The sequence below is a fragment of the Muntiacus reevesi genome, chromosome 1 (genome assembly GCF_963930625.1).
Source record: "Muntiacus reevesi chromosome 1, mMunRee1.1, whole genome shotgun sequence".
In the NCBI taxonomy this organism is placed as follows: domain Eukaryota; kingdom Metazoa; phylum Chordata; class Mammalia; order Artiodactyla; family Cervidae; genus Muntiacus; species Muntiacus reevesi.
Genome location: NC_089249.1, coordinates 136,570,236 through 136,597,505, shown reverse-complemented (window position 1 = coordinate 136,597,505; position 27,270 = coordinate 136,570,236). Strand labels below are relative to the sequence as shown.

At 38.5% G+C, this 27,270-nt stretch overlaps 1 protein-coding gene across 1 annotated transcript in view; it reads right to left on the bottom strand.

Annotated features, from left to right (window-relative positions):
* WLS (Wnt ligand secretion mediator) overlaps nt 1-27,270 on the bottom strand; it is a 113,338-nt gene that overhangs the window by 67,330 nt on the left and 18,738 nt on the right. Inside the window, exon 2 of the mRNA XM_065911221.1 lies at nt 5,861-6,133. Within this exon, the coding sequence (XP_065767293.1) occupies nt 5,861-6,133 (273 nt within the window). The remainder of the gene's footprint in view (nt 1-5,860; nt 6,134-27,270) is intronic.

Sequence of the window (27,270 nt, the reverse complement as noted above, 5' to 3'; positions counted from 1 at the left end):
CCTAAGAACAGAATAAACACCCTGGCTTTCCCCATTCCACACCATTTATCAGTACTTCTTCAGCCTAAGAGTTCTTTAGACATCTGAAAATCTTAGATTTACTGCTAAAGACAGATCAATCCATCCTGATGCTTTCTGCCAATGAATTTCAGTGCTTCTATTTCAATAGAAAATTTGAAAGCTGGGTAAACACATGTTGAAAATATAAATAAATAAAACACCTTTTTCTTTGGTCTCAGCACCCAAGTTCCTCAAAAGAAGCCCCACAGAGAGTCTGAGGTTATGCTAAGTATATGACTTGCAGTTGTAATCAGTAGAGTGATTTTACCTTACAAGTGGGTACCATTTCGGCCATCCCAAATCTGTATTTTAAAAATATCGATGTAAATTGAGTGATTGATAAAACACTATAAAAAGAAAGGTATATATCCACTCTAGATGATATTTTCAAATAAGATAATTTGTTGTTACATAACAATCTAAGCCATCACATAGATAAACATTCGTTTTTTCCAACGATTAACCATCCAGATGCCAGGTGTTTAGGCTGACTTTTTTCTGACATCTTTTAGTCTACTCATACTCCCTCCATTTGCTAACTCTCCAGAGCAAAAACTGAAGTCCTCTGTCCCTTTCAGCTCTAAGGAAGCACCAATGTTTGTGCCCTGACAAACACATTAATCCCATGCCTCTGAAATATTTAGGTAAAAGTCAACCACTGACCCAAACACAGATTTCGACAGACAGGTCTTCTCAGAATTCGTATAGTCATCCTTCATTATCCACGGGAGATTGGTTCCAGGACCACCCCCTACCCCCAAATCCCCACCAGTGGATACTAAAAGTTATGGATGCTCAAGTCGCCTATACAAAACAGTTCAGTAGGCCCTCAGTATCCACAGATGAGACACAGAGAGGCACCTTGAGTTGGCATTTACTGAACAGTCCAATTTCCCAGGTGGCGTTAGTAGAAAAGAATCTGCCTGTTAATATAGGAGACACAGGAGACATGAGTTTGATCCCTGGATCAGCAAGATCCCTTGGAGAAGAAAATGGCAACCCACTCCAGTATTCGCTCCTGGGAAATCCCATGGACAGTGGAGTCTGGCAGGCTACAGTGAGTGGGATCGCAAACAGCCGGACATGACTAAGTAACTAAACAACAACAACAACCAGTTTTCAAGTACCTAGAAGTCTCTAGATTCTCTTTGACTGGCTTTCCCTTCCCAGTTCTTGCAGACTATTGTTTTAAAAATGAAAGGGTTGCTCAGTCATGTCTTTGCGACCCAATGGACCATACAGTCCATGGAATTCTCAAGGCCAGAATACTGGAGTGGGTAACCTTTTCCTTCTCCAGGGGATCTTCCCACCCCAGGTCTCCTGCATTGCAGGCAGATTCTTTACCATCTGAGCCACAAGCAAAGCCCAAAAACACTGGAGTGGGTAGCCTATCCCTTCTCTAGCAGATCTTCCTGACCCAGGAATCAAACCAGGGTCTTCTGCATTGCAGGAGGTTTCTTTACCAACTGAGCTATCAGGAAAGCCCTTTTAAAACTATCACCATTTACAAGTTGAACTGGTTACTACTTTTCATACTTAGCAATGAATGACAATAGTAGGTTATTCAAATGTTTATTTTTAAAAAATCAGTGTAGGTGGACTTCCTCGGGTACCCAGTGGTTAAGACCATGTGCTTCCAAACGCAGGGGTGCAGGGGATGCAGATTCAATCCCTGGTCAGAGAATTAAGATCCCAAATGCAGCGCTGTACAGCACAGCAAATAAATATTTTTACAAAATAAAAGTAGGAATTCTGTTTAAAATTGCTCTTTCAAGTAGAGATTACTTATTTTGCATAACAAACATGGAATATCTTTCTAAATAAAATATACACATTCTCTAAACACTTTTATTACTATAAATTATTCTATAATATCATTATCTCCCCCTCCAAAGACGTAGGGATTCCCTAATAGCTCAGTTGGTAAAGAATCCGCCTGCAATGCAGGAGACCCTGGTTCAATTCCTGGGTCAGGAAGATCCCCTGGAGAAAGGATAGGCTACCCACTCCAGTCTTCTCGGGCTTCCCTTGTGGCTCAGCTGGTAAAGAATCCGTCTGCAATGCAAGAGACCCCAGTTCGATCCCTGGGTTGGGAAAATCCCCTAGAGAAGGGAAAGGCTACCCAGTCTAGTGTTCTTGCCTGGAGAATTCCATGGACTGTAAAGTCCAAGGGGTCTCAAAGAGTCAGACGCGACTGAACGACTTGCACGTTCACTTTCACTTTCAAGACATGAGTCTGATGAAATCTTGGAATTGATGAAACAATGACAAGTTTTTAAAGCGAATATTAATGCTTATTCAGTTTCTGAGGGATAGTCAAGATCTCAAATCCTAGCCAAAACCTGTATCATCTTAAACTGAAAGTCTAAAAGGAATAAACAATTTAGCTCCAAATGACTGTGTCATGTAAAATATATAGTCCTTTGATTATTTTGTCTGCTCAAAGACTCTTAAAAGATACATGAAAACTCCATATGTGTATATAAAATCCTAACTTTAATTTCATAGTCCAAGTGTGAAATCTCTTATTATTTGAAATCTGAAATTCATTTCATAGACTGCCTAGGAAAGCTTAAAGAAAAAACAGGATTGGTCCTGACTCTTCTTTCCATTTGAAGTAATATTGCTAGCACTGAATCTTTAATAAACAGAAAGTCATCCACATATAATAGGATCTTATTAACCACATTCCCAATCTTTTTTCTTCTGCCCCACATACTGCTATCAGAAAGGCATTCAAACAATGATAAAATGTAAAAGGTAGACAGGAGGTTGCACATACTCTTTAATATAAGGATCAGGGGGACACCTAGACCTACTATGTCCCATAAGTATTATTATATGTATATGTCTATATAACTCAGCAAAGGCACACCATCCCTCTTTAACTGATGCCCTCTTTAGTGTCCATTAGCAACAGTAAAGAAAATGCACTTAAGGAAAAAATATTCTCATGAACCCAACAGATAACATTTTCAAATTAAAGTCAATAGGCCCCATCAGAGCTACTGCTCAAAATAAGCATTTTTTGATCAATTTGGTTTTCTTGATGGTTCCAGTTTATTTTATTTATTGAAGCAACTGTTAGTTGTCCATCTTATTAGAATTTTAGTGTGTCCCTATTAAGTACAGATATTCATGTTACAAGAAATTTAAAGGATGTTGTTTAAGAATCTTTAATCCACTCTTTTTCTAGGTGAAGATAAAATGTCTTTTGGAACCTGAAGATGTACTTGCGGGAAAAAAAGCCACACAATGCATTCACATTTCATTTACATATAGCAGTGTTTTAGTTAAAGCGTCATCAACATAGGTATTTTTGATGTTTAGGTTTAATATATGATGGGAAGCAATTCCTCTGTGAAGTTATTCAGATATGTAGCAGGTTCTGACGACCAATTAGGATGGAGGGTGGAATTTCCTACACATCCAATAATTCTGACACCACTATCTACCCAGAGATAACATCAGATTCCACAGGTAAAGGGCTCAGCCTCACAAAACTGTCCCTCTCTTTAGATGTCAGTTCCAAGCTCGGTTGAGGCTTCAACCTTCTGATAAGACTGTAGACCAGACAAATGACTTGAGTCTAACCTCAGAAGAGTCAGCCAGAGACTCCCAAGTTAAGACTGCCCAGATTCCTGACCCAGGGAAACAGGGAGATGATACATGTTTATTGATTTATGCTGCTAAATTTTAGGATAATTTGTTACCCAGCACTAATACAGCCAATACAGAGCAATTATTTAATTTCTATTACAGAGTAAATCATTTCCTTTACCCTTGGAGTTAGGAGTCTGTCTAGGAATATTATATGGAAATACACAACAGGCAGTCAGCCCAGAAAACAGAGTACTGTGTCCTTGACCTTCACACCAGAACATAAATCAGTTAATCTACCCATGTCAGCTTCCCATGGCTCCTCTAATGATGCTAATTCTCCTTTTCTTGAATACATTCTGGGAACTAGGAACACAAAAACCCAAACCTCAAGGTATGCACATTAGTTTTAGTCTCTGTTTTTAACCTCATAAGAAATTTCCTTTCCTGAAGCTCAAACATTATACTGCATACTCCTCTCATTACAGCACTTAGCTTTCTTAATCATATGTTTAAGTGTCTGTTTCTCAACCATTTCTCCCCTAATACTTTTTTCAGTCTTGTATCTTCTGTATCTAGTACTTAACACTTGGTTGAGACTTAGTAAGTCTTAATGAATAAATGCATTACACAAGCAATGAATGAGCAAGCAAGGCAATAGGCAAGAGAATAGGGACATAGGAAGTACCACTTGAATGTGTCAGGTTGTTATTAATATGAAGGTCCAGGTGCACATCAACCACTCCTTCCAGCTAAAATGCTCTTCCAGGGACTTCCCTGGTGGCTCAGTGGCTAGGACTCTGCACTCCCAAAGCAGTGGGCCCAGGTTTGATCCCTGATCAGGGAACTAAATCCTGCATGCCGCAAATAAAGATCCTGCATGCTGCAACAAAGATTGAAGACCCCACATCCCACAACTAAGACACAGCATAGCCAAAAAAAAAAAAAAAAAAAAAAAATCCAAAGTAAATAAATAAAAAGTTTAAAAGAAAATGATCTTCCACTTGCACCCACCCTCATCTCCAATTGCTTGTCAGAATTTTCACTCTTTAATACTCACCTCAAAGATCTGTCTGCTCACCTCTACACACACACACGCACACACACACACACACGCACACACACACGTGCACAGATGTGTGTATGTGTGTATGCCAAGGCAGACTTCCCTTTCTCTGCTCTAAAGCCTTCTCTTCATACTCCCACAGCTCCTGGGTATACCTTGGACACTGTACTGTAATGATTGATTATTTGCCTGGCATCTCCACTGTAAGTCCATTGAAAGACAGTGTCTTCATGTGTATCTACATGTCCAGCCATCAGTTCAGTATGTGGTAGCAGTGGGTACTCAAAAACAGTCTGAATTAATGAGTAAGAGATTGAATGAATCAGGGGTAGAATTACATTTTGAAAAATGATCTCAGCATAATCTGTTCCAGATAAAATGTCAATCAGGCATATATACTGTTCTAACTCCTAAGTGGAGTAAAATTAAAACAATTATGTATCACAATAATTTCTGATACAAGAAAATTAGAATTAAAAAAAGTGCTCTAATCCATGGACAGATTCCCTATATTATCTCCAGATGTCACAAATGAATCTGCCTCTCAAAAATCACCAATCTCCCCCTCACAAAATGCTGATATGCCTCATGCCCTCAGAGTCTTGAATCACAACTGAGCAAACTAGAAAAATAACCTGATTTTATGAGAAAATGGGAGCTCCTGGGCTGGTATTCCCATTTTGACAGGTATATTTTTCTTGGGCAATGGCTTAATTCAAAGCCTTACCAGAAAAGACATTTGGAGACATGGGACCTTTCAGAAATTCTCCAATCATTCCATCAGCAGCTCCCTTGTGGCACTAAGGCATGGAACTTGCCTAGAGCAGGGCTCCTAGGCCAGGCTGCCTGGCCTTGAATTCCAGGTCTTCCACTCTCTGGCCTTCTGACTTTGGGCAACCTCACTGACGCCTGAGTTTTCTCTCTGGAAAGTGAAATAAGACCTACCTTTAGGAACTGGTAGGAAGATAAAATGGGTTAATTCAGGGAGAGTACTGAGAAATGCATCTAGTAAGTAGAAAGCAGTCAATAATTGTCACCAGTGACACTATTATTTCACTCCTATTATAACTGGCTCTGAAAAGCCTGAAGAGAGAAATTCCCCAAGACAGGAGGGGGTAGGGAGTGTGCACTTACTGATTTGGTTGTTCAGCTTGAATGCAATGTCCAGCTGCAGGATAAATAGCATGAACTGGAACCAAGGACTCATCTCCATGGAAGGGAGGGGGATGTGGACAGAAAACACAATGTCATTGGCTTCAATTTCCCTCGGAATTGCTTCCTCGATGTCTCGGATCTTGTCACATTGGTTGGGTCCCCAAGGCATTAGCCATTTTGCCTTGTGATGGTTTTTACGGACATCCACACATTTCACTGACATGTAGGATACTGCCGTTGTGGGTCCTGGAGCTGAAAAGAGAATGTTTTTCTGTTTTAGAAGAATCATCCATGCAAGTACCTAATTCTGGTTAACATTCTTTCCACTACTGTCCTCTCCATTTTTCACACTGCCTTCCATAACTTAGGATCATTAATATCAAGTGTTAGTCACGTAGCTGTATCCAGCTCTTTGCGACTCCCATGGACTATAGCCCGTCAGGCTCCTCTCTCCATGAAATTCTCCAGGCAAGATTTCTTTTCTCCAGGGGATCTTCCCGATCCAGGAATAGAGCCTGGCCTCTAGGTCGCAGGTATATTGTTTACTATCTGAGTCACCAGGAAAGTCTATTAATACTAAGTGAGTAAAAGTTAGTCATGTTCAACTCTTTGCGACCCTATAGACTATACACTCCATGGAAATCTCTAGACCAGAATACTGGAGTGGGTAGGGTAGCCTTTCCTTTCTCCAGGGGATCTTCCCAACCCAGGGATCGAACACAGGTCTGCAGCATTACAGGTGGATTCTTTACCAGCTGAGCCACCAGGGAAGCCAAAAAATACTGGAGTGGGTAGCCTATCCCTTCTCCAGCAGATCTTCCCAACCCAGGAATCAAATCAGGGTCTCCTGCATTGCAGGCGGATTCTCTACCAACTGAGCTACCTATTAAGGAAGCCCTATTAATACCAAGAGGTCTCCCAAATCCAGGTGAGGATCCTTCAGTGATCTCTAGAGGTGTCATAATACCCAAGAGCCTTCTCATTGTATTCTTTAAATAAATAACTGGTGATTGAAAACATGTGTAGCCAGTTTTGTTCAGCTATCTCCTCACGCCAAACAAATGTCACAAGAATCAACTATGCTTCATTTTCACCTGCTTGAAGGCTTGGAGGGCACTGGGGCTTCACAGAACACAGTGTCTGAAGTCAGGAAACCTGGGGTCTGAGGCATGGTCAAACGATTTACTCTCCAGTAATTTGGAATAAATTGGTTAAACAAAGTATATCGCTTCAGGATCCTCATCTGAGAAGCAAGATGGTTGGCTTCTAAAATTCAATCAAGATGGTTGGTTTCTGAGGCTTTTCTACACTCTGAAATTCTACAACACTGCTTTTGATTGAGAGGAAGAATTATTTTGACTTTGGGATCCCAATGAAGGTACCTAACAGAGAGTGGGAACCCAAACACCGACTTGACACTTGAGGGATATACTAAAATATGATCCCTGCATTTTTAGAGGGATCATTTGATAGAACATTAACAACACAATTTTGTAATTATAAAATGGCCATATCACTATAAAAGAAAATTTTCAAAATACAGAAATGTTTAAGTTCAAAACAACATTTACCCAAAATCCCACTTGAGAGAAGGAACCACTGCTGTAAAAATATCAAAATATTATGTTTTTTCTATCAGTGTATACTAAGATAAAAATTCATAGAGGAATTAATTTGTATAACTTTAAAATACATAGTAATAGTAACATATGTTTCTGTAAAATAGGGTCATACCATACACAGTTTTGTAGCGTTTTCTTTTCTATTCACTTAGCAAAGCAAAGTAGCACAGTGGTAAATAACACAACCTGTGGAGCCAACCTGCCTGGCTCTGTCATTTCTGGTTGTGTCACCATTAATTCAAGCTAACAAAGTTAGGGGTGAATTTCTAAACCTGTGTGTGTATTACTTTTACTATCTCTTAAATGGCAATCCTAGTAGTAACTATCTGAGTCACTATATACATTAAACAAGTTGACATATGAAAAGCATTCAGAACAGTGCTTGAAAGTACATGAAAAAATACAAAATTTTAGCTGTTATATGTAAGTATTTTCCATATAATTAAAAATTTTCATCTAGTGGTTGCAAACTAATCATGTGATATACCAATTTAATTTACTTACACCCGAGCCCCTTGGTCTGAAAAGGTTGTCTATAAATAAGAATAATTCTTTACCTAATATGTTTTGTTAGTAATTTACCTCAGCTCTTCCATGTGCTGCCTTCATAATATGTTTATGGCATATTTTAATACTACAGAGAAGTTCCAGATCTCATATATAATCTCTCCTTTATATTTTTTCCACTCTTCTGTATATATAGAGATTTTCTAATTTCCAGATTCAGTAGTCACCTTTTTACTTTCTATTATTTTTAACAATTTCATTTTTTAAAAACTCTTAAATAGTTGATCCACTTGAAATTTGGTTTGTTCCAAGGGATGAAGTAAAAACCTAATTTTTCTAAATCTTTAAATTATTCCTTACTGAACAAATGCTTCTCTTTTGTTGATTTATGACAGCACCTTTGTCTTATGTTTACCAATAGATTTTTTTCTGGACAACCTACTCTATTCCATGTACTATACTTTATTCTTTTTTTCCATGTATTGAACTTTAAATTCATGGCCCAACCAACTGATTTTTAATCATGTAAATGAATGGTTTATATCAATATCTGATAGAGTAAAACCCCTCCCCTACTCCATTTAATATTTGTATTTTTTGCTGGATTTGATTGAAATTACAATAACTCTATAAATTAATGTGGACAAAGTCAGCCTCCTTTCCCAACACTTAGTTTTTTCACCCAAGAACAGAGATTATTATTAAATGTAGTCCATTTTGATATCTCTGAAAATTTTCATTGTTTGCTTCATGTAGATCCTTCTATTACAATATATTTTAAAATCTATTTATAAAGCTTTTCTCTGAAAGTAGTGAAAGGAAAACATAAATTATGGTTTATGTTCATGGGTTAAATATCTTTAATTTGATACATATGATACTTGATGTACTCTGCTTTCAGACACATATTGAACAGAAATCATCTCTTATTTGGAAGAGATCAAATAGCAACTAGAGGAATATGTAAAGTAAGAAAAAAAAATCATTTATGACTCAAGAGTATGTATTATTTATTATTAATACTTTGCCCTACTTCTAATACTCAAATACACAGTTTTCTACCCCTAAATATCCATTCTAATGGTAAATTTTGAGTAGTAAAATGTTATATTCCCAGGAAGTTGGGATAATGCCTACTAAAACTTATCAGAAAACATAACACTGCTGAACTCTAGCTGTAAGCCCTTCAATGCAGTATCCTGAATACTGCAACACAGAGCCATCACTAATTCAAACCAGAGAAGTTTTATTTTAAAACTCAAAATGTACCATGAAGACATTTTATACCTAATCCATCTGAAATCAGACATCTTACTTATTATTAGAAATATGAATCGATCAAACTTTGGTCATCCTGACTCAGCTAAATAGTCCACCAACATTACAAAGATCAAGTGGCACATTTAACTAAACTCCTTTTAATGTGGTTAGAGGTATAAACAGGGAGACGAAAGTCATGAATTCTATTTTTGGCTAACATACTCAAACTGACTATTTGCTGCAGAAAATAGTTACTACATTTTAAAACTTCTTTTCTTCCAAAATGAACCTAACCTTTTTTCATTTCTTTTTTTTTAATCCTTTTGAAAAACAAGTCACTCTCTTCTTAGAGCAAAATGAAAAATAACTATCTGAGTTTCTAGTTAACCTCCAAAGCCACATTCCAAACTTTAATAACAGAGAAGCTGAACACTTTACGGGCACAAAGGCTGCATTTTTAATGGACATGGTGAACGCCTGCCTTTGTAGCAGCCTGAATTATTTTCATTCTTTCATTAGTCTAGTGTTTCTCGCATAGAGAAAAATATCCCAGGAATACTAATATTTTCATAAACATTATAACTTGGAGAAGCCACAAGTGCATCTCAAGCTATATGAGAATCACAACTATTGTTCTCCACTTGAGTAAATCTAGTCTAAAAAAACCTGCTGCATAACTTTAAAAACCTGAAGATAATTCAACATTTTCCATTTCTAGGAGTGCTCAAAAGGCAAAACACTTGTTTGAGAAAGTAAACAGACATGCTGATAGTTAAACAGAATAATGTTTCCTGAATAATATATTTACAGTTCAAGACAACTTCCTACTCCAGCTAAAAGTGAATTTCCAGGTGTTTCTTAAGTAGAAAGCATATCAATGTAAACCAAAAACAAAGCCTACGGCTACTAGCTGGCTGGCTACTGTAGCAGGTGTTTTCATCAGCTATGGCCAGAACTGTGACTACACAGGTCACAAAACAGTGTTTAAAAGTCAAAAGAACTCTGATTTCTGTCTTTAAATTTTTTTAGAATTGTGAAAGATTTTATTGTAAGAGAAAAGAATGAGATGCGAGAAGCTGAAATTATCTGTAACCTTTGAACAAGCCCCAGTTGACTAACCAACAGTTATACATAAGGAAGGCCTCAGTTAGTCACCAGCGTGGTTTTAGGGATTAATAGTTTGTGGATTTAAGAAGGGGGCTGGATGGATTCAGGTCAACAAACTGAGTCATGTTTGCTCAGGTGAAAGCTAAAAATAACCACTCCTCAGTGTTCCTAGGATAGTAATATAATACCACCCAGCTGCCTTGGCACACATTTTAAATGTCCCCTCTACCCATCCATATAACATTTAGTCGAAAACAAGTGGCCTAAAGCTACTTCCACATCAGTACATTTAATAGAGCCATCAGGCCCAAAATGAATATGCCCAGGCACTGTGGGCTGGTCAGTCTCACAGGAAGGCACCGAAGCTACTCTTTGAAGATACCTTCACAAGCTACCTTTGAAAACACCACCCCATTTTAAGACCAGTCCTCTTTACCATGTCAAACATAAGCTGTATTTTCTATTTTTTAAATCTGTATTTTAACACAGTACTTTTGGCCTCCACCTCTCCTCTATAATGGAGAACTGTGAAATCTGACACTATACAACCTTTAATTTTAAAGTGATAGAAAATCAATAAGACTTCTAATCCAAGGCTGTGGAAAACTGAAGAAACACAACTTGAAGCCTCTCTGAAAAGTTGGTGACCTTTCAGTGAATATATTACTAAGGGTCATATTGCATTCACCAAATATACCTTGAGTACCTGCTATACATCTAGTACTTAAGTGAACCTAATAGACACCAGCCACGTGGAATGTAAAAATAATGGGGAAAACAGACAATACATAAATAATTACAGGAAAAAGTAATTATAGCTGTGGTGATACTATATTTACCCTGACATTACCTGAGAAAGGGCAATAGTTGGATATTTGGAAGCTAGGAGAAATGAATTCACTAGAATGAGGCAAAAATTCCAGTCATCATTACAATATAACCTTGAATAAAAACTCAAGTGAACAATGACTAAACCTGTACTTCTTTTGGAAGAATATTCATTGACTCCAGTCAGCTTCCTGTTATGGCATCTCAAATGGCTGTCCAGTTTACAAATTGCTATCTGGCCAACCACTACCGCTATCATGCTCAAAGTTGACTCAACATCAAATCATTAGCCCCTACTCCCGCCAAACCCTATAATTAGAGAGTTGGACAGAGATACAAGACGTGGTCACCTCCTAGAAAAGTTAAAATAAAATTAAAACAACATGCTGACATGACACATGGTCTCCATTTAAGCCAACACAGACTATTTATTTCTTTGCTTTATTACAAATAAAGACGATTCCTTTAGCAATTATCTAGAAGTATTACTATTATGTGGGCACTGTGCTACCTAAAGATAGAGACAAATGACAGTCCCAGAGCCTGAGTTGCTCACACAGCCTAGTGTGGGAGGGTGAGTAGCTGGCAGAGAAGTACATCCTGATTGAAACGTGCCCTTACAGATGTTTGCACAGGGTGCATCATTTGTGAAGAGGGCTGGGAGAGCTGCTTGCCTGAGGCCTGGACTTAAACTTCAAAGAGAGCAGGTGTTCATTAGCCGGTGGAAAAGGGGACAGGAGTGGGGAAGGCACTGAAGAAGAGCATGTGCTGGGGCAGAAGACAGCTAGAAAATCACAGTACCGTCGTCCCTATGTGCCCACTAAGAATTGCTTCCACAACCCCCACAGATACTAAATTCTGAAGACGCTCAAGTCCCTTCTATAAAATGACACAATATAGTCAGTCCTCCTGATCAGCAGACCAGTCCCTGGCTGGTTGATCTGCAGATACTGAAGGCTAATTGCATGATCTGTGTTTGAGGATTAAATTTAAAAAGGCGATCATATAATAAGTGAAAATGCTGGACCACACCAACCTTGGTACAGCCCTTGGCTTTTTCTGACCCACAGATAGAGAAGAGACCCACAAATAACAGAGTTTTTATCGGGGGCAGGGGGGGCGGGGTGCAGATCTTTCCTTCTAAGACAAGCTGATATCTTGGAGGTGGCTACGAGGTGGCTAACAGGGTGCCCCAGAAGGAATGGAGAAGGCAATAGGGTCTGCAAAGAGCTTTGCAGTCTCTATTATCAGGAATAGCCATCACTGAACGAGAGGAAGACTCTTGTCGAAACCAAAATGATATTTCAAGATTAATCTGCTTTGGGTTCAAGGTGAAGGAATATGGAAAATAAACCAGGTAAAGGGATAATTCATGTCTATAAGCATTAATAACCAGAACCCCTCAAAGTAAAAACTAATGATTTTAATTAAAAATAGTCAACCATTTCAGAAATATTTTAGAGCATTTTATTTTTCTAATAGCATCCTAGCTGACAAAAATGAAAAAAACAAAAACCATACACACTGATTTAAAAACACAATCACTTCATGATGTCGGTATGTCAAACCATTATGCTGTACACCTTAAATTTATACAGTGCTGTATGTCAACTACATCTCAATAAAGCTGGACAAAAAAATTTTTTTAATAAAAACATACAGACAACTACTAACAGATACTTTCTGTTGACTCAAGAAGGAGGTTGATTTAACTCTTGAAATCTAGTCTTAATTCAAAATCTGCTGTCATGATCTCTGCACCTCTATAAACATGAATAATTGATTTATCAATTTTTTTATAATCCCATTTATTCTCTTTGTCCCCCAAAAGATTTTGGTTTACCAATGAATATTAGACTTTTACTTTTAAAAAGGAGTTGAAGCTGATTTTAAAGGATGGAATTAATGTTTGGGGCATTAAAATTACTTGGTCTATGTCTATATGTTAAAAGGAGAGAGTAGATGCAACAGCTGGATAATTTAAGCCCCCACAACTTTCACCTGAACTACTGATACAACGCTAAATGGCTCAATATCCATTTCACTTTGTAATATAAAGAAAACTTCCACTGCCTGGGTATGAATGGTATGTATAAGACATTTATAAAAGATTATATACTCAAATTGGAAAAAAAAAAAAGATTATATACTCAAATTGGTTCTAAGCTTTGCCTATCTGAATATCTATGCTTGCCTAATTGAGAATTTATAAGAAATACATTAGGCATTTAAGTCCATTGGACAATTCCAGGGTTTGCTTAGAATTCTTTGATTCCCTCCCAAGAAAGGGCATGAGGGAAAGAGGTACATAAGTGGCAAAAACCAAGGAGACCAGATGAATATCTGTTATTTATACAACTACAATTTTTATTCAAAGACCACCCCCAGAAAAACACTTATTTAACATAAAGGAATCTGGCTAAATTTAGAAATTAGCATTTAAATGTATTAAATAGAGTTCCCTCAGAGACCCTACCTGTCTTTCTCAAATTCAGAAACCTCCTACATGAATTCTAGTTAAAAAGATACATGTGGCATATACCATAGGGCCAAAGTAGCCATATCATATTATCTGGTATAGTTGTGAGATTTCAGATACTAGCAATTCCTTGAGCTGACTCTAGTTACTGTTCCCACTAGGTCAGTTTCTAAAAAAGATTTCTTAGCATCTACCACAACATGTACCTCAGTTTTAGAATGTCTCATAATAATGACCACTTCAAAATTTTCAGCCAAAGAAAGTGTAAATACTTGTGTTAAACTGACTTAGTGCTTTGGAATTAACTGACTCAGTCTGTTAATTCCTTTACTGAAATTGCTCTGAAGTTATAATGGTCAGACACTCTACCTCTGCCACTGACTTTGAAGATAAAATTCTCCTATATTTTAACCAGACCAATTAAATCTTACTAGATTACTAAGTGAAATATTATTTTACAATTCAATTTCAATTATTGGAGACTGAGAGTGGATGTGCAAGACCAAGATCTAGGGAAGTAATTTTCAGAATTACCCTAGCTATGCCCTAGTGCATGTAATGGGGTACACTAAGTGATATGTAATTCATTCTTGCCAGCAGTTTTCAGTAAGTAGTAATTAATTATGCTAACATTTGTTCTAGGAAAGCTAAATTTTTAAACATAGCAGAACAATCCTCTACACTAACCTACCTCTATCAACACACACACACCCCACATAGCAGAGTTGAATGCAAAGTAGTTTGTACTGTACACACACAATTCAAGTACATATTTTAAAGCAGCTCCCTACAACAGAAACTTATGAATAAATGACATTTCAAAATCAAAGTTTCATAAATTGTAGCAAACACTTGGTGTAATTCATTCTTTCTTTTTAAAAATATTGAAAAGTAGTATATGTTTATATCTTAGTATGAGAGGATTTTAAATGCTTAGCCGGCAACCTCAATTGTTCTGGAGCCAAAGATGTTACAGCTTTGAAGAATAGAAGAATTACTCTACATTTGTCAGAATCCACACAGCAAACATGAAGCACCACTTGGCTCCCATTATTTGCCTGGCTTGGATCCCGTGGAACTGAGGAGTGTTGGAACCAAAAGGAAAAAAAAAATTAGAGTGCTTTGGGAAACTGAGCCAAACTCTTACATAGTATTTGAAATGCTGTGGTAAACATGAAGTTTCTTTAGGCTCAAGATTAGTGCCAGTTTTTTTCTTTTTAAAAAAATAATAAAATGCGCATAAAGAGCCCTGCCAGAGGTTTAGCACATAAAATCTGTCAACCATTAGACATGCTAATTGGGGGGGCAATCCCAAATTCAGGTTAAAAAAACTGACCCTCAACTTTGGTGTCTGACCACAAAGAGCGATTAAATTAAGAAGCTTGACAAGAGTATATCAAATCACCGTTTCTAACCTCTAGCTCTGAAAAATATCTACAATTACTGTTTCTCCATCACTTTAGAAATACTCAGAACACTATAAACACATGAAGTGAACAAAAAAGGCCTGCAAAGAAAAACCAAATGGCTCATCTGTTGATCCTATTGCTCATCACTCGGCAAACCAGTCATCTGGGCTGAATTTTTGACTTTGTGCCACTGTGTCAAAATCAGCCACCATTCAGCCAAAAGGCTGTGGAATGCAGCCAAGACCACCTATGGAAAGTGAATTATAGCATCTTATAATTTACTACCTTGGCTATGATCTCATAAACCCAGCATGGAGGGCAAACCACCTCTTGTGTGGGAAATCTCTCAAGAGTCCCCATAGAGGCCCCCAGAGCTGCTCTGGCAGAGTACTGGGGTGGGGAAGACATCAAGTTACCCAGCTGGCTCAACAAGCCGATGAGCTTGCCACTGGCACATCTGTGGGGTGACACTCTAGGGTTAGAAAACCTTCAAATTAAATCTTCTAGGAGAAACAGCTGCTTTGTTCTGAAGTATGTATGACACTCTATAATAATGCCACACTTTTATTAGCTATAATTATTATTATCAGACATGTATTTTTATAAATTATAGATAATCTACTTTTATCAATATTATCAAGGTTAAAAATAAACATGAACATTAACTAATATATGACTTGCACACTGCATTTTACAAAGTGCTTTCAGACACTTGGATTATTAAACAGGTCAAGTTGGCATTATAATGGTCCCCACTGCATATGCATTAGATTGGCGATTTTCTCCCACCAGTAAGTGGCACGGCTGGGACTGGAACTCTGGTCTTCACTTCGCATTTGCTGCTCCTTCTAATACACCACATTGCCTCGATTGCCAGTTTATTTATTAGCCCTCACTACTTATTAGCACCTGAGAGGTGACTTGCAGAGCAAAATGATGGCTAAGGATGACCGAATAGGACCATAAGGAGCTCCACAGACAAGGCATTGCATGGCACCACCGACAGCTTCTCTGGAAAGACTACAGCCAGCAACAGATGGCCTCCACCAAGCTCCATAAAAGGGTGACGGAATAACAGGCTCCCAAAATACAGTCAACTCACTTGAAACTAATTTTACTAGAGTTTTGGTTCTAACCTCAAATTCTGGGCCAGCAGTCTGGGATATTTCACCTAGAGAAGATCCAACTCAAGGAACACATGATGAAGTTGCCATGGAAGAATCTGTGACAGACCTCGGAGGCAGAATAAGGGCCAAGGATACAAATGAGAGGCAGAGCTGAGTTCAGAGCAACTGAAGGAAGAATTCATTGATAATCTGGGTAGACAGATAATGGCACAACTTGACTCAGGAAAGGGCGAGTTCTGCACCACATCCAAGGAAACATTCAGGAAATAACTGAATAGATAAGAGCCTGAACTAAGTAAGTTTTTCTCAGTGACAACAAAATAGGAAAGTCACAATGTATTAACACATTCCGGATATTAGGGAATGGAGGCCTTAGGGTCCAATAAAGAGGGTCATGGAGTTTACTGATTTCTTTTTCTCCATATTCTGATCCATTTAGGAAAAGAACAAAAGTACAGGACATGCTGAACGGTCACAAATTTAGTGTTGGACAGTACAAGTTGAGGCTAAGGTCAAGCTAGGTCTGTTAATGACTTTATCTGGAATTTCACAAATGTTAAGAATAATCATTTCCCCTTCCATGATTACTCAAGAAAAACTGGACCTTATACTCTGTGAATTCCTTAGAACTGGAGGTAGAGGTACATGTTAAGGGTAAACTGAAATTTTAATGGTCACATTCTTAGGACTTGGGTTTTTTAAAATACTGAAATAACAAAAAATTGAGTAAAGTCACTATAGGACTTCTCTGGTTGGTCCAGTGGTTAAGAATCCACCTGCCAATGCAAGGGACACAGGTTTGAACCCTGCTCCGGGAAGATCCCACATGCCACAGAGCAACTAAGCCCTTCTGCCACAACGACTGAAGCCCATGAGCCCCAGAGCCCATGCTCGGCAACAAGAGAAACCACAACAAAGAGTCGTTCCTGCTCCCTGCAAAGAGAGAAAGCTCATATGCTGCAAGAAAGACCCAGTGGAATAAAAAATTTAAAAAAGGTAAAGTCATTAAATATAGGTTAAATATTTTAATATTTTCATCAGGTCCAGGTGTTAGCTCAAGTCCCAACTCCTTCATTCAATTTGTTAAATACCTATAACATGCCAGCAAATAAGGCCTCCACCAATTTCCCATCAGTAACAAATGATCCTTACACTACCTCTGATGTCAATATCATCTGGTCTGTGTCTCTTTTAGAGCCTTTTACTTTATTTGTAAACATAGCTTCTGAACCCTACAAAATTATAAATTCCACTGGGGAGGGACCAAGTTTTATATAGCATCAAGCACAGAGATTGAATATATAGGTCCTCCGAACCTGAAAAGAACTATTTACATGGAAGAGTCTTTATGTCATAACAAATACATTGTTATGCTCGATTTATCTAACAAGCTTTTATCAAACATCCACTAGATTATTTAAATATGTCTTTAGTGTATCACATCCATGGCCAACCTATACCAAAGAACAATTAAGACTAACATTCAGAGAGTTTGGTAAGAAGCCACGGCTGCCTTCTGTGATGCCAGCCTCATAATGGTACATATGCTCATATCCACTGAGCACATGATGGTTCATGCAGATCTTCATTAACCTATATATGAAATGAATACTGAATTTTGAGGATAAAAATGAACTTGTCCTAAACTGAAACATGCACACCCCAATCCACAGGAAAAAAAAAAAAGTAAATTCACACATCAAAAGAAGGTGTATAAGACAAACAGCAGACAACTAAAAAATATGGTAATTTTTGAAAAATTTCTTCCAAAGGGTTTGCAGCCAATATTAAAATTATAGAAGCATGTTTAGATACCACTCTTTAGCATATTTCCTGGAAACTAAAGTTCACAAAGGTAAGATAGTTATTTACCCTGCCAACACTGCCTTGAAGAGATCAAGGCCTGCACAATGGAAAGAAAATAGGAGACAAAATGAGATAAAATATTCACATCTTAGACTTAAAGAATCCACCTGCCAAGGCAGGAGACACAGGAAGCATGGCTTCGATCCCTGGGTCGGAAAGATCCCCTGGAGAAGGAAATAGCAACCCACTCCAGTATTCTTGCCTGTGAATTTCAAGTCAATTCCTTTTAAAGGCATCAAATCCTACTTTTGAGACCAAATCTACAAAACAGTTCAGACAGAAACCTGCTGTCTGTATGATCAATTGACCTTGCAGCTCTAAATGAGTTTTTCTTTCTGGTCCAATGAATTACATATGAAAGTTCTCAAAAGAGTAGCAAAGAAAAGCAGTGGAATATTTGACATTGTAGAGCACAGGATGGTACAGAAGTCTTGAGATGACACTCGGAGCTTCTGAATGGTGACAGGCAAATGCAATCGTGACCAGAGTGAAGATCTAGTTAGGGTAGACTCTGAGGGCATGGGAGTGAGAGAGCGAAGTTAAGGATGTCCCAGTTCTTTGCATGGGCAATATCATTTGCTAGGAGAGAAATCAAAGGAAATTGAGTGATATGTCATATGACAGTCAGACTATATAGAAGCTGGAGTATCAAGCTTATTAAATTAAAGAGCTCGGTTTATATGAAGTGGGGGGCATTATAGCTAACAGGTCAAATACACAAATGACTAAGATTTGAAAGAGTGGTTGGAATTATTCTAGGTGGTGCCAATGTTGCAAGTTCGAAGGAAGAAAATCTGAGAGCAATAAAAATCAGACAGTCCAAAGTTGACCTAACCACTTGAAGACAAGCAATGTGAGAAGGAATGCTCCTGTTACTAACACTTGGTAAGTGCAAAGAATATAGAGGATGAGGGGGCTTCCCTGGCAGTCCAGTGGTTAAGAGTCCACCCTGCAAGCAGCGGACACTGGTTCACCTGTGGTCTGGGAAGATCCCATATGTCACGGAGCAACTAAGCCCACATGCCACAACTACTGAGCCCGCATGAAGCAACTACCGAAGTCTGGTCGCCTAGAGCCCATGCTCCCCAACAAGAGAAGCCATCGCTCGGAGAAGCCCCTGCTCGCTGCAACTAGAGAAAGCCCGCGTGCAGCAATATAGACCTACCACAGCCAAAAAATAAAATAAATCTTTAAAAAAAAACAAAAAAGTGCAGAGGACATCTGCCCTGGATGGGGATGAAAGACCGCCTTGAGGACTTCTCCATCATTACATTCCATGAGCACTCTTTATAGGTTCAGAGCTTCAACTCTGGCCACAAATTGGCTTGCTACTCCTGAATTACTACAAGTTTGAGGATAAGAATCTTGGTGGAATAAATTATCCCAGGGATGGGAATTGTGGCTTTCTAGCACTAGATATACCACTAAGCAGACAAAGCATGCAACCAAGCTTGAGCCCCCAGTTCTCTCAACTGTAAAAGGCAGTGCTTTTACTGTTAGACACTCCTAATTTAGAAATGTTTCCACTCTAAAGATAATTAATATATTCCATGTCATGATGAAAGTCATTCTTTTTAAGGTTAAAACATACCCTTTTAAATTAGAATCAATGTATAAGCTGATACCACAGGCTGTCATGCCTTACCCATCTAGCCCCTTCTCTCATTTTCCTTGTTATTTTCACACCTGTTAGAGGAAAAGACTGTAATCTCCTACACTTTCTGTTGCCTGTTGAGGTCAAAATGGGCTCTGGGTGCTTTCTATCTTCCAACAACTGGTGATATCAACAAACTATTCCAGAAAGTAAGGGCAAGCTAGAGACACCTGTATATGTAAAATTTCATCCTGATGAATTCAGCACAATGAAATATACTCTATAATATATACTATGGGAAGGTGGTCCAATCTACTCATAATGAAAACATTTAGGGAAAAAAACAAAAAACTCCATTCCAGCTTCTAGCTGATGGCCCATACACTCACAGTATAACACAACACAAAGACATTCCAATACAATGAAATAATCTGGAGTGTGTCCAACCTCTGTTTTTCAGGATGATAGAGATAGGCTCAACAGAGCTGAGTCTACTATTCAGAAGAAATGGAAATCGCAGCAAACACTGCCCTAAGCCAAAAGATCATGGGCAAAATTTGCTAACAAGACATCAATTCATAACATTCATTCAGATTTTCATTTAAACTGCTGGGTTCTTAATATATTTCAAAATTTATTCAGATTACCCTTCATGAAAAAAAGTTCCATAAGAGAAAACAACAATTACTGTGCAGCAAGGGAAATGTTTTCACTGGAAAGATTTTTTAGATTATTGTAGGCATCTACAAAAACAGAATAAGAAAATTTAAAAGTGAGGGCTCTAGGCTCAGAAAAACTTGGGATCAAATTCCAGCTCTATTACTTACTAGCAATTTACCTGGGCTATTTACTACATAGCATTACAAAATGCCAGTTTCTCCTTTGAAAAGTTTGCTGAGAGAACCCACCTTGTAAGTTTGTTGTAAAGATAAAATAATTAATAAAAAGAGTCCATCACACACAGTACCTTGCACATAGCAAGGTCTTAATGAGTGTTAACTATTGATAGTAAGGATGCTGCAAGCAGATGGCGAAGAAGAATCTGATGGGAGATGGCAACATACTCCTTGCTGTCTATCCTGTCTCTCCCTCCTCCCTCCAGGGATGTGTTTATCTAAACATTCAAAGAGTTAAAAGGTCTGAAATTTGGGTCATTAAAAACAGAGGCTGTCAACAGTCAGAGAGGATACTATCAGAATTTTGACTTGAACATCTAAGATGTCTTTCCCTAAGAAATATCCCAGGGATGTCCTAAGTAGCATGTTGTTTGAACACAGAACTAGTTCTTAATTTTCTCCTCAGTGAAATGGAATTTTACCATCTTTTTTCACATTTTCATAAATTATTAGAAAATAACTATAGCCAAGAGTATTAATGTAGGCCTTCCCTACTCCTCCCTGCAGATAGGCAAAGCTGATCTTGCTTGCTCTACTGCATGCCCTCATTTGGTCCCCAACAAACATTCCGCTATTGCTGCTAAATGGATTCTTTGAGTTTTCATGACACATAGTCAAGAGAAAAGGGACAAGTAGAAGAAGGGCTTGGATTACGGAGAATTTTACCTGAGGAGGTTTTAGGGGTATTTTGGAAGACAGAGGTTAGAAACATCAAAGAAAACGGGGATTTCCAGAAGCAGTGCCACTAATTATGTCTTCTTTACTGTGTTTCACAGTATGAATAGAGAAGTTATTATACTATTTTAAATTCATTTTTGGTGGATTGCCCATTTCTCTGACAGAATCACTACTTCAAGATGAATCAGTTAGGTCAGTCATGTCTTTAAATAGGGGCAACATTAAAAAAAAAAAGATAATAGGTGCAAAAACTTCATACAAACCTTTGGCAGGACTTACACATGACATTGGGAAGATGGGAAGGACTGACATTTTAGAAAGGCAAGTTAGGGGCTGACTATATGAGGTTTGAGCTATAGCTATGCTAGATCATCATTTCAATATCTTGTTCAAAGTCTGAGCTCTTTACAATCAGAGAGCTGCACATGCCTATTCCCTCTTAATACTCCTGGCTACCCTGTCCCCTTACCTCCACTCCAGAATTTCTCCACCTCAGCACTATTGACATTTTGGGCTAGATAAGTTTTGTGGAGCTGTTCTGTGCACTATAGGGTATTTGACAGGAGCCCTGGCTCCTATTTACTAGTGGCCAGTAGCATCTGCTCTCCTCTCGAATGTAGTGAAAATCAAAAATGTCTCTAGACACCGCCAAATATCCTCTGGGGAGGTGGGGGATGGGGGGGCAGGTCCAAATTAATCCTGGTTGAGAACTCCTGCTTTATCCCAATCCCTCAGACTTAGAAGAATTCATACCCTGCTAAGCCAACCTGTGACAACTCCCTTTTCAGAGTTTACCACTCGGGGACTCCAGGCCCTCAATCCATAACCATCACAGTTGCCTACATGCTGGACTGGTTGCATTATGCATCAGTTGTCATCTACAAATTATAAATGATTATAAAAGTTACCAGTCATTGGATATTTCTTACGAGCCAGGAAGTAGTACAGAGGATTTAACTGGGTTGATTTTCATTCTTATACAGCAGTAAGTGGTAAATATCATTATCTCCATTTAGAGATGAATAAAATGAGGCTCTGAAAATGTAAACAATTCAACCAAGGTCACAGCCAATAAATGGTTGAGCTGGGGTTTAAACCTAAATCCACCCAGGTCCAAAGTCTCTATCTTAGGTCACACTGTTTCTCCTAATGAGGAAAACTAATGCAGACATATATGGGAAGTACATTTGGCATAAGTTACATGAGCTAAAATGGGGAGGTCAGTGCATAGATTGTTATAGAACTCAGTATCCTCCGAACTAAGCTGATCACCAGTAATAGAGATGTGTTTGTTCTAAGGATACTAATAAGTTGATTTTTGATTTATGGATTTCCTCCTGAAAACAGGAAAATGGTGGTTTCCTGTAAGCAGAAACAAGCAGTATCTGGTTGCCATGGTAGCAGAAGTAAACTTCATCTTGACTGAGAATACAAGCACCATATAGAAACAATAAGTATGGTGAGGAATCTTATCAGAAAAGGGTGTTTTCACCCGGAAAAGAGAAAGTCAAGAGACAGAAATGATATAGTCATCTTATCGAAAAAACCCAAATGAAGTTTTCAGCCAACACAATACTTAAACTTTTTGGCCCACTCAATATTTGAAAAGTCACCATCTAACAAAAGAGAAGCAGCACATGTTCCAGGTTATTCTAAAAGGAAAATCCAGGATTCATGAGTGAAAATTACAATGAATTATAATACAATCTGGTAAGGGAAGCCAGTTTTTCACTGAATCATAAGAAAGAACATTTAACCATCATAGTGTTTCAACTAGATTAAAAAATTAAACAATTTTAATTGTCTATTGAGCAACTGTCACTGCAATGGAAAAATGCTGGCAGAGAGGTTGTCTCTGTTGTGGAGATTCCAGTGTTGGTAAGGTTAGACTCAACAAATTCTCAGGTCCCTTATAAAACAAGAATCTCTGCTTTTCTAAAGAAATGGGAAATTTCAGATTCCAGTGAAAACAAAGGGTGGGGAAAGCTGGAGGCCTCCATTAAGCGAAGAGCATCAGCAGTAGCTCATTGCCATAACAGGAAAGGCAGACTCCAATCTTGCCTGGGAAGGAAATATTTAGGTGAAACAGGTTAAGAGAGGAAGACCTTGTGGGGGACTTTTTTCTGTTCTGAATAGATGAACACGGGATAGTGCAGTAGGTTTTTTTTTTTTTTAAAGGATTGTTTTCCAACCCTAAGATACACTGTGATGCATCTTCCTTGGAATTTACAGCCACTTCTCACTATCAGATTTAAAAATCCATTCAGTATTTTAAAGAAAACAGAAAAAAATCCAGATAAGGAGAAGGCTCTTGAGAGTCCCTTGGACTGAAAGGAGATCAAACCAATCAAGCCTAAAAGAAATCAATCCTGAATATTCATTGGAAGGACTGATGCTGAAGCTGAAGCTCCAATACTTTGGCCACCTGATGTGAAGAGCCAACTCACTGGAAAAGACCCTGATGCTGGGGAAGATTGAGGACAGGAGAAGGGACGACAGAGGATGAGATGGCTGGATAGCATCACCAACTCAATGGACAGGAGTCTGAGCAAACTCTGGTAGACAGTGAAAGACAAGGAAACCTGGAGTGCTGCAGGCCATGGGGTCACAAAGAGTCGAAAAACGACTTAGTGACTGAATGACAATAAGGGAGTAATTAGAAGAATAGTTCATTAGCTTTCTTCTAAATGCTAATATTGCCTTTGGCTTCACTATCTTTGATATGCCTCAATGAACGATTCATCACTAGATTCAGAGAATGATGGATAGGACAGGGCTAACCTCAAACTTTCCACTTGGAAAACCAGCCACATTGTAAACTTGTTGGACCTGTCTTGGAAAATAAAATTGTTACAAAGTCAACTTCTGCGAAGGCACACAACCTCCCTTGTAAAAGGGAAGAGGTGCTAAAATAATAACAGGTTTAAAAAAAAAATACTGATTCATCTTACCATATTAAATATGAATAACACTAAGAGAATTTTCCCTATCTCTTCATCTCCAGGACACACAAAGCATTTACATTCTCATTATTTTGCACCCATTAAGTGGGTAGCAAAGATTATTATCCTCCTTCAATTTCTAAGAAAGGGACTACAGAAAGATTCAACAAGTAAGTTGTCCAAGTTGCTCAGTAAATTGAGATGTTTGAAGCTGTCCATTCAGTATTTGCTTAGTATTACAAAGTGACTGAATTCTAACTCACCGAAATTCCTAAAGCTTCTCTCTTCCCCATTTCCAAACACAGGTGAAATTTTCTGCTAAGCACAAAGCTGCCCCCAGGTTGATCGTGGACAAGGGGCTCCTATCATGTCAGCACCACGCCTGCAAGAAGCCTGTCACCACACCTGACTTGGTTTTCCAACCAGAATCCACCCACTACTTTATCAAGTGAAGTTGATTCTGCCTGGCCATGTCTGGGAAATTTTTAAGTCCTTGATTAGCTATTAACAATTGGTTTCACTCAGACGAGACAGAGGACAAAATAATAGTGGTTTTAAAAAATGCCTCCACCATTCTGATTACAAAGGAGGCATGATTAACGAAGTTCCCTTTGTGTCCAGGCTCCATTCTGAGAGCCAGAGAAAGAGCTTTCCACCCCCCTGTTTTGATTGCTGAGTCTTTTCCTACTTGTCTCATCACCCACACAATCTGTTCATAGCCCAAAGAGACAATCCAGCCAGTCTGTGGGGAGTTCCTAAAACATTTATGTCGTGAAAGCAGACAGGATGAACAGGACCTCATCTCACAAAGGATGACGGGACATTCAGCAAAAGAGTTCACAAAGGGAAATACAGACGGAAGGCTCTAGGCTGAATGGATTTGCCCACAATGACTAACACAATGCCTGTCCTTATGGGTATTTGTAAACTTTCTAGTCAATTTACAGCCACCCCCAGGTTTTGTCCCTAAAACCATTGCTTTTAGAAAGCACAGTTTTTAAAGAAAATATAATTATCAAGTTAAAGAGGTCAAAATCGGTGCTTTCAGGATCATCCAGTCTCCCTAGACCTTTAAACATGAAAACAGCAAGTAAGACAAAGATTCTTAGCTCAAAGTTCCAGCTCAACCATGTCAGTGGGAGAAGATATGCATATAAAACAGAGCTTTGCCTAGCACATAGTAAGTGCTCAGTGAATACTACCTAACATTTTTACCACATCCTGCTGTTTTATTAATAATATTTTTATACATGTCCCGCCTGTCTACTCAGCTAAAGCAGGGCCACCTTATCTTTCTTTGGTACATTTCAGAACATAAGTTCCCTGCCTTCATGCACATCTTATTTACAGATGTACAGATCTGTGGCAAGTTACAGACAAGATACTAAACCTAGTCTCACAGCTGGTGAGAAGTAGGTTCCTTGAGATCTCAACTCATTAACTTCATGCTTTCTTTCCATGACAAGACAGATGAGCAGATTATCATGATTTATGCCTCTTGATGTATCTAAACAGATTTCTAATCTGTCAAAGACTCTGAGGACTTACTTTAATGCCCTTGACACAAAGAAAAGAAATGAGTGGTAAAGGCCAACATATTTGGCTTTGAGAAAAACATGCCTCTGTTTTTACTTGCCATGGGAAAGCATTACTAGCTCTACATAGCAAATAATCAAAGGCAAGAAGAAGAATAAGGGATTAAATGATATGTCTAGGGAGGCAAATGGGCTATAACCAGATTTCTCTGATATGCCACTCATAGCTTTTTATTAAGTTTATTCTTAATTCAGTACCTTGAATGATGTGAATCTTGCCTTGAATTATGCACATCAAATTGCGCTTCCAATGATCACCCATACCACAAAGGCCCAGGTCAAACTCCCTAATTCTTCAAAAGAAAAATTACTTTTATCTGATCTAGAAAATACTTAGAACACGTAGTCTATTTCACTCACTTTGACCCTAACAAATATCTTTATTTTATCGCTCTTGCCTCTCCAGTCAAATTTAAGTTGCCTGAAGGCAAGATCCATGTGTGCATTCCTTCTGTAGCCCATGACTAACCCAGCTCAGGGATTGTAGTAACATGTACCAGCTCATTGTTTGTTCTGCCTCACAGACTTCTGGATGTCCCAAAAAAACTTCGAGTCATCAAAATACCTACTCAAGTTTCCCAACCATTCCCCTCAAATACTAGTACTTGGGTAGTCATTAAAGTTTCTCCTGTGCCTTCAAGAACCTCATTTTAGCTGCTAGGACATCCTCTTGCCATTCATTTCACACACACACATCCAGCTCAGCAGGAGTACATGTTGCAATGAGCTTTGCCTCAGAGCCAACAGCCTGGCCAAGTTCCAAGAATTGTCACTAATGATCTTCACCAGCCAGTTGGTACTCCAAGAGTGGTGCAACGTGCACGCGCGCACACACACACACACACACACACACACACACACACCCCATTTCAACTACTGCTCTAGTTGGAAGAGCTGTGCCTAAGAGAGGTTGGTTCCATGCCTAGTTTTATTTTTTAATTGCTACTAAAGGCCTATTCCACCAGATATGAGCAAGCTCTCCAAATATGCTTTCTATGATAGAGTAGAGGTCTCCATTGATCTATCTTTAACCAAAGGCATAGTAAGTGTATTCGTCTGGGGTCTTTTGGTTGCAAAAGAAAGGAAACCCTGCATCAAGCTGTTTGAGCAAAAATTAATCAATAAATTAGTAAAGAGACAATGAAAAATGCCCAGAGACAGAGTGGTCTTTAGATAGCGATTGTTTTGAGAAGTCAAATTCTATCAACAGATCTCATTTTTTTTTTTTTTTTTACAGTCATTGAATTCTACCTTATATTTTACTAGCTTCATTTTCGGGATTCGTGGGAAGGACTCCAGTTCCAGGCTCATGTTATCTGAGTTCAAGTTCAATGATAAACAGAGAGGACATCTCCTCCTGGTAGCTTCCACAAGTCTCAGACTTCATTCTGATTAGACTAAATAGAGCCACATGGCCCTGTGGCTTGGTCACATCCCATCACTGGAGTCAGAGGTGAAGAATCTCTTAAACCTCATGGT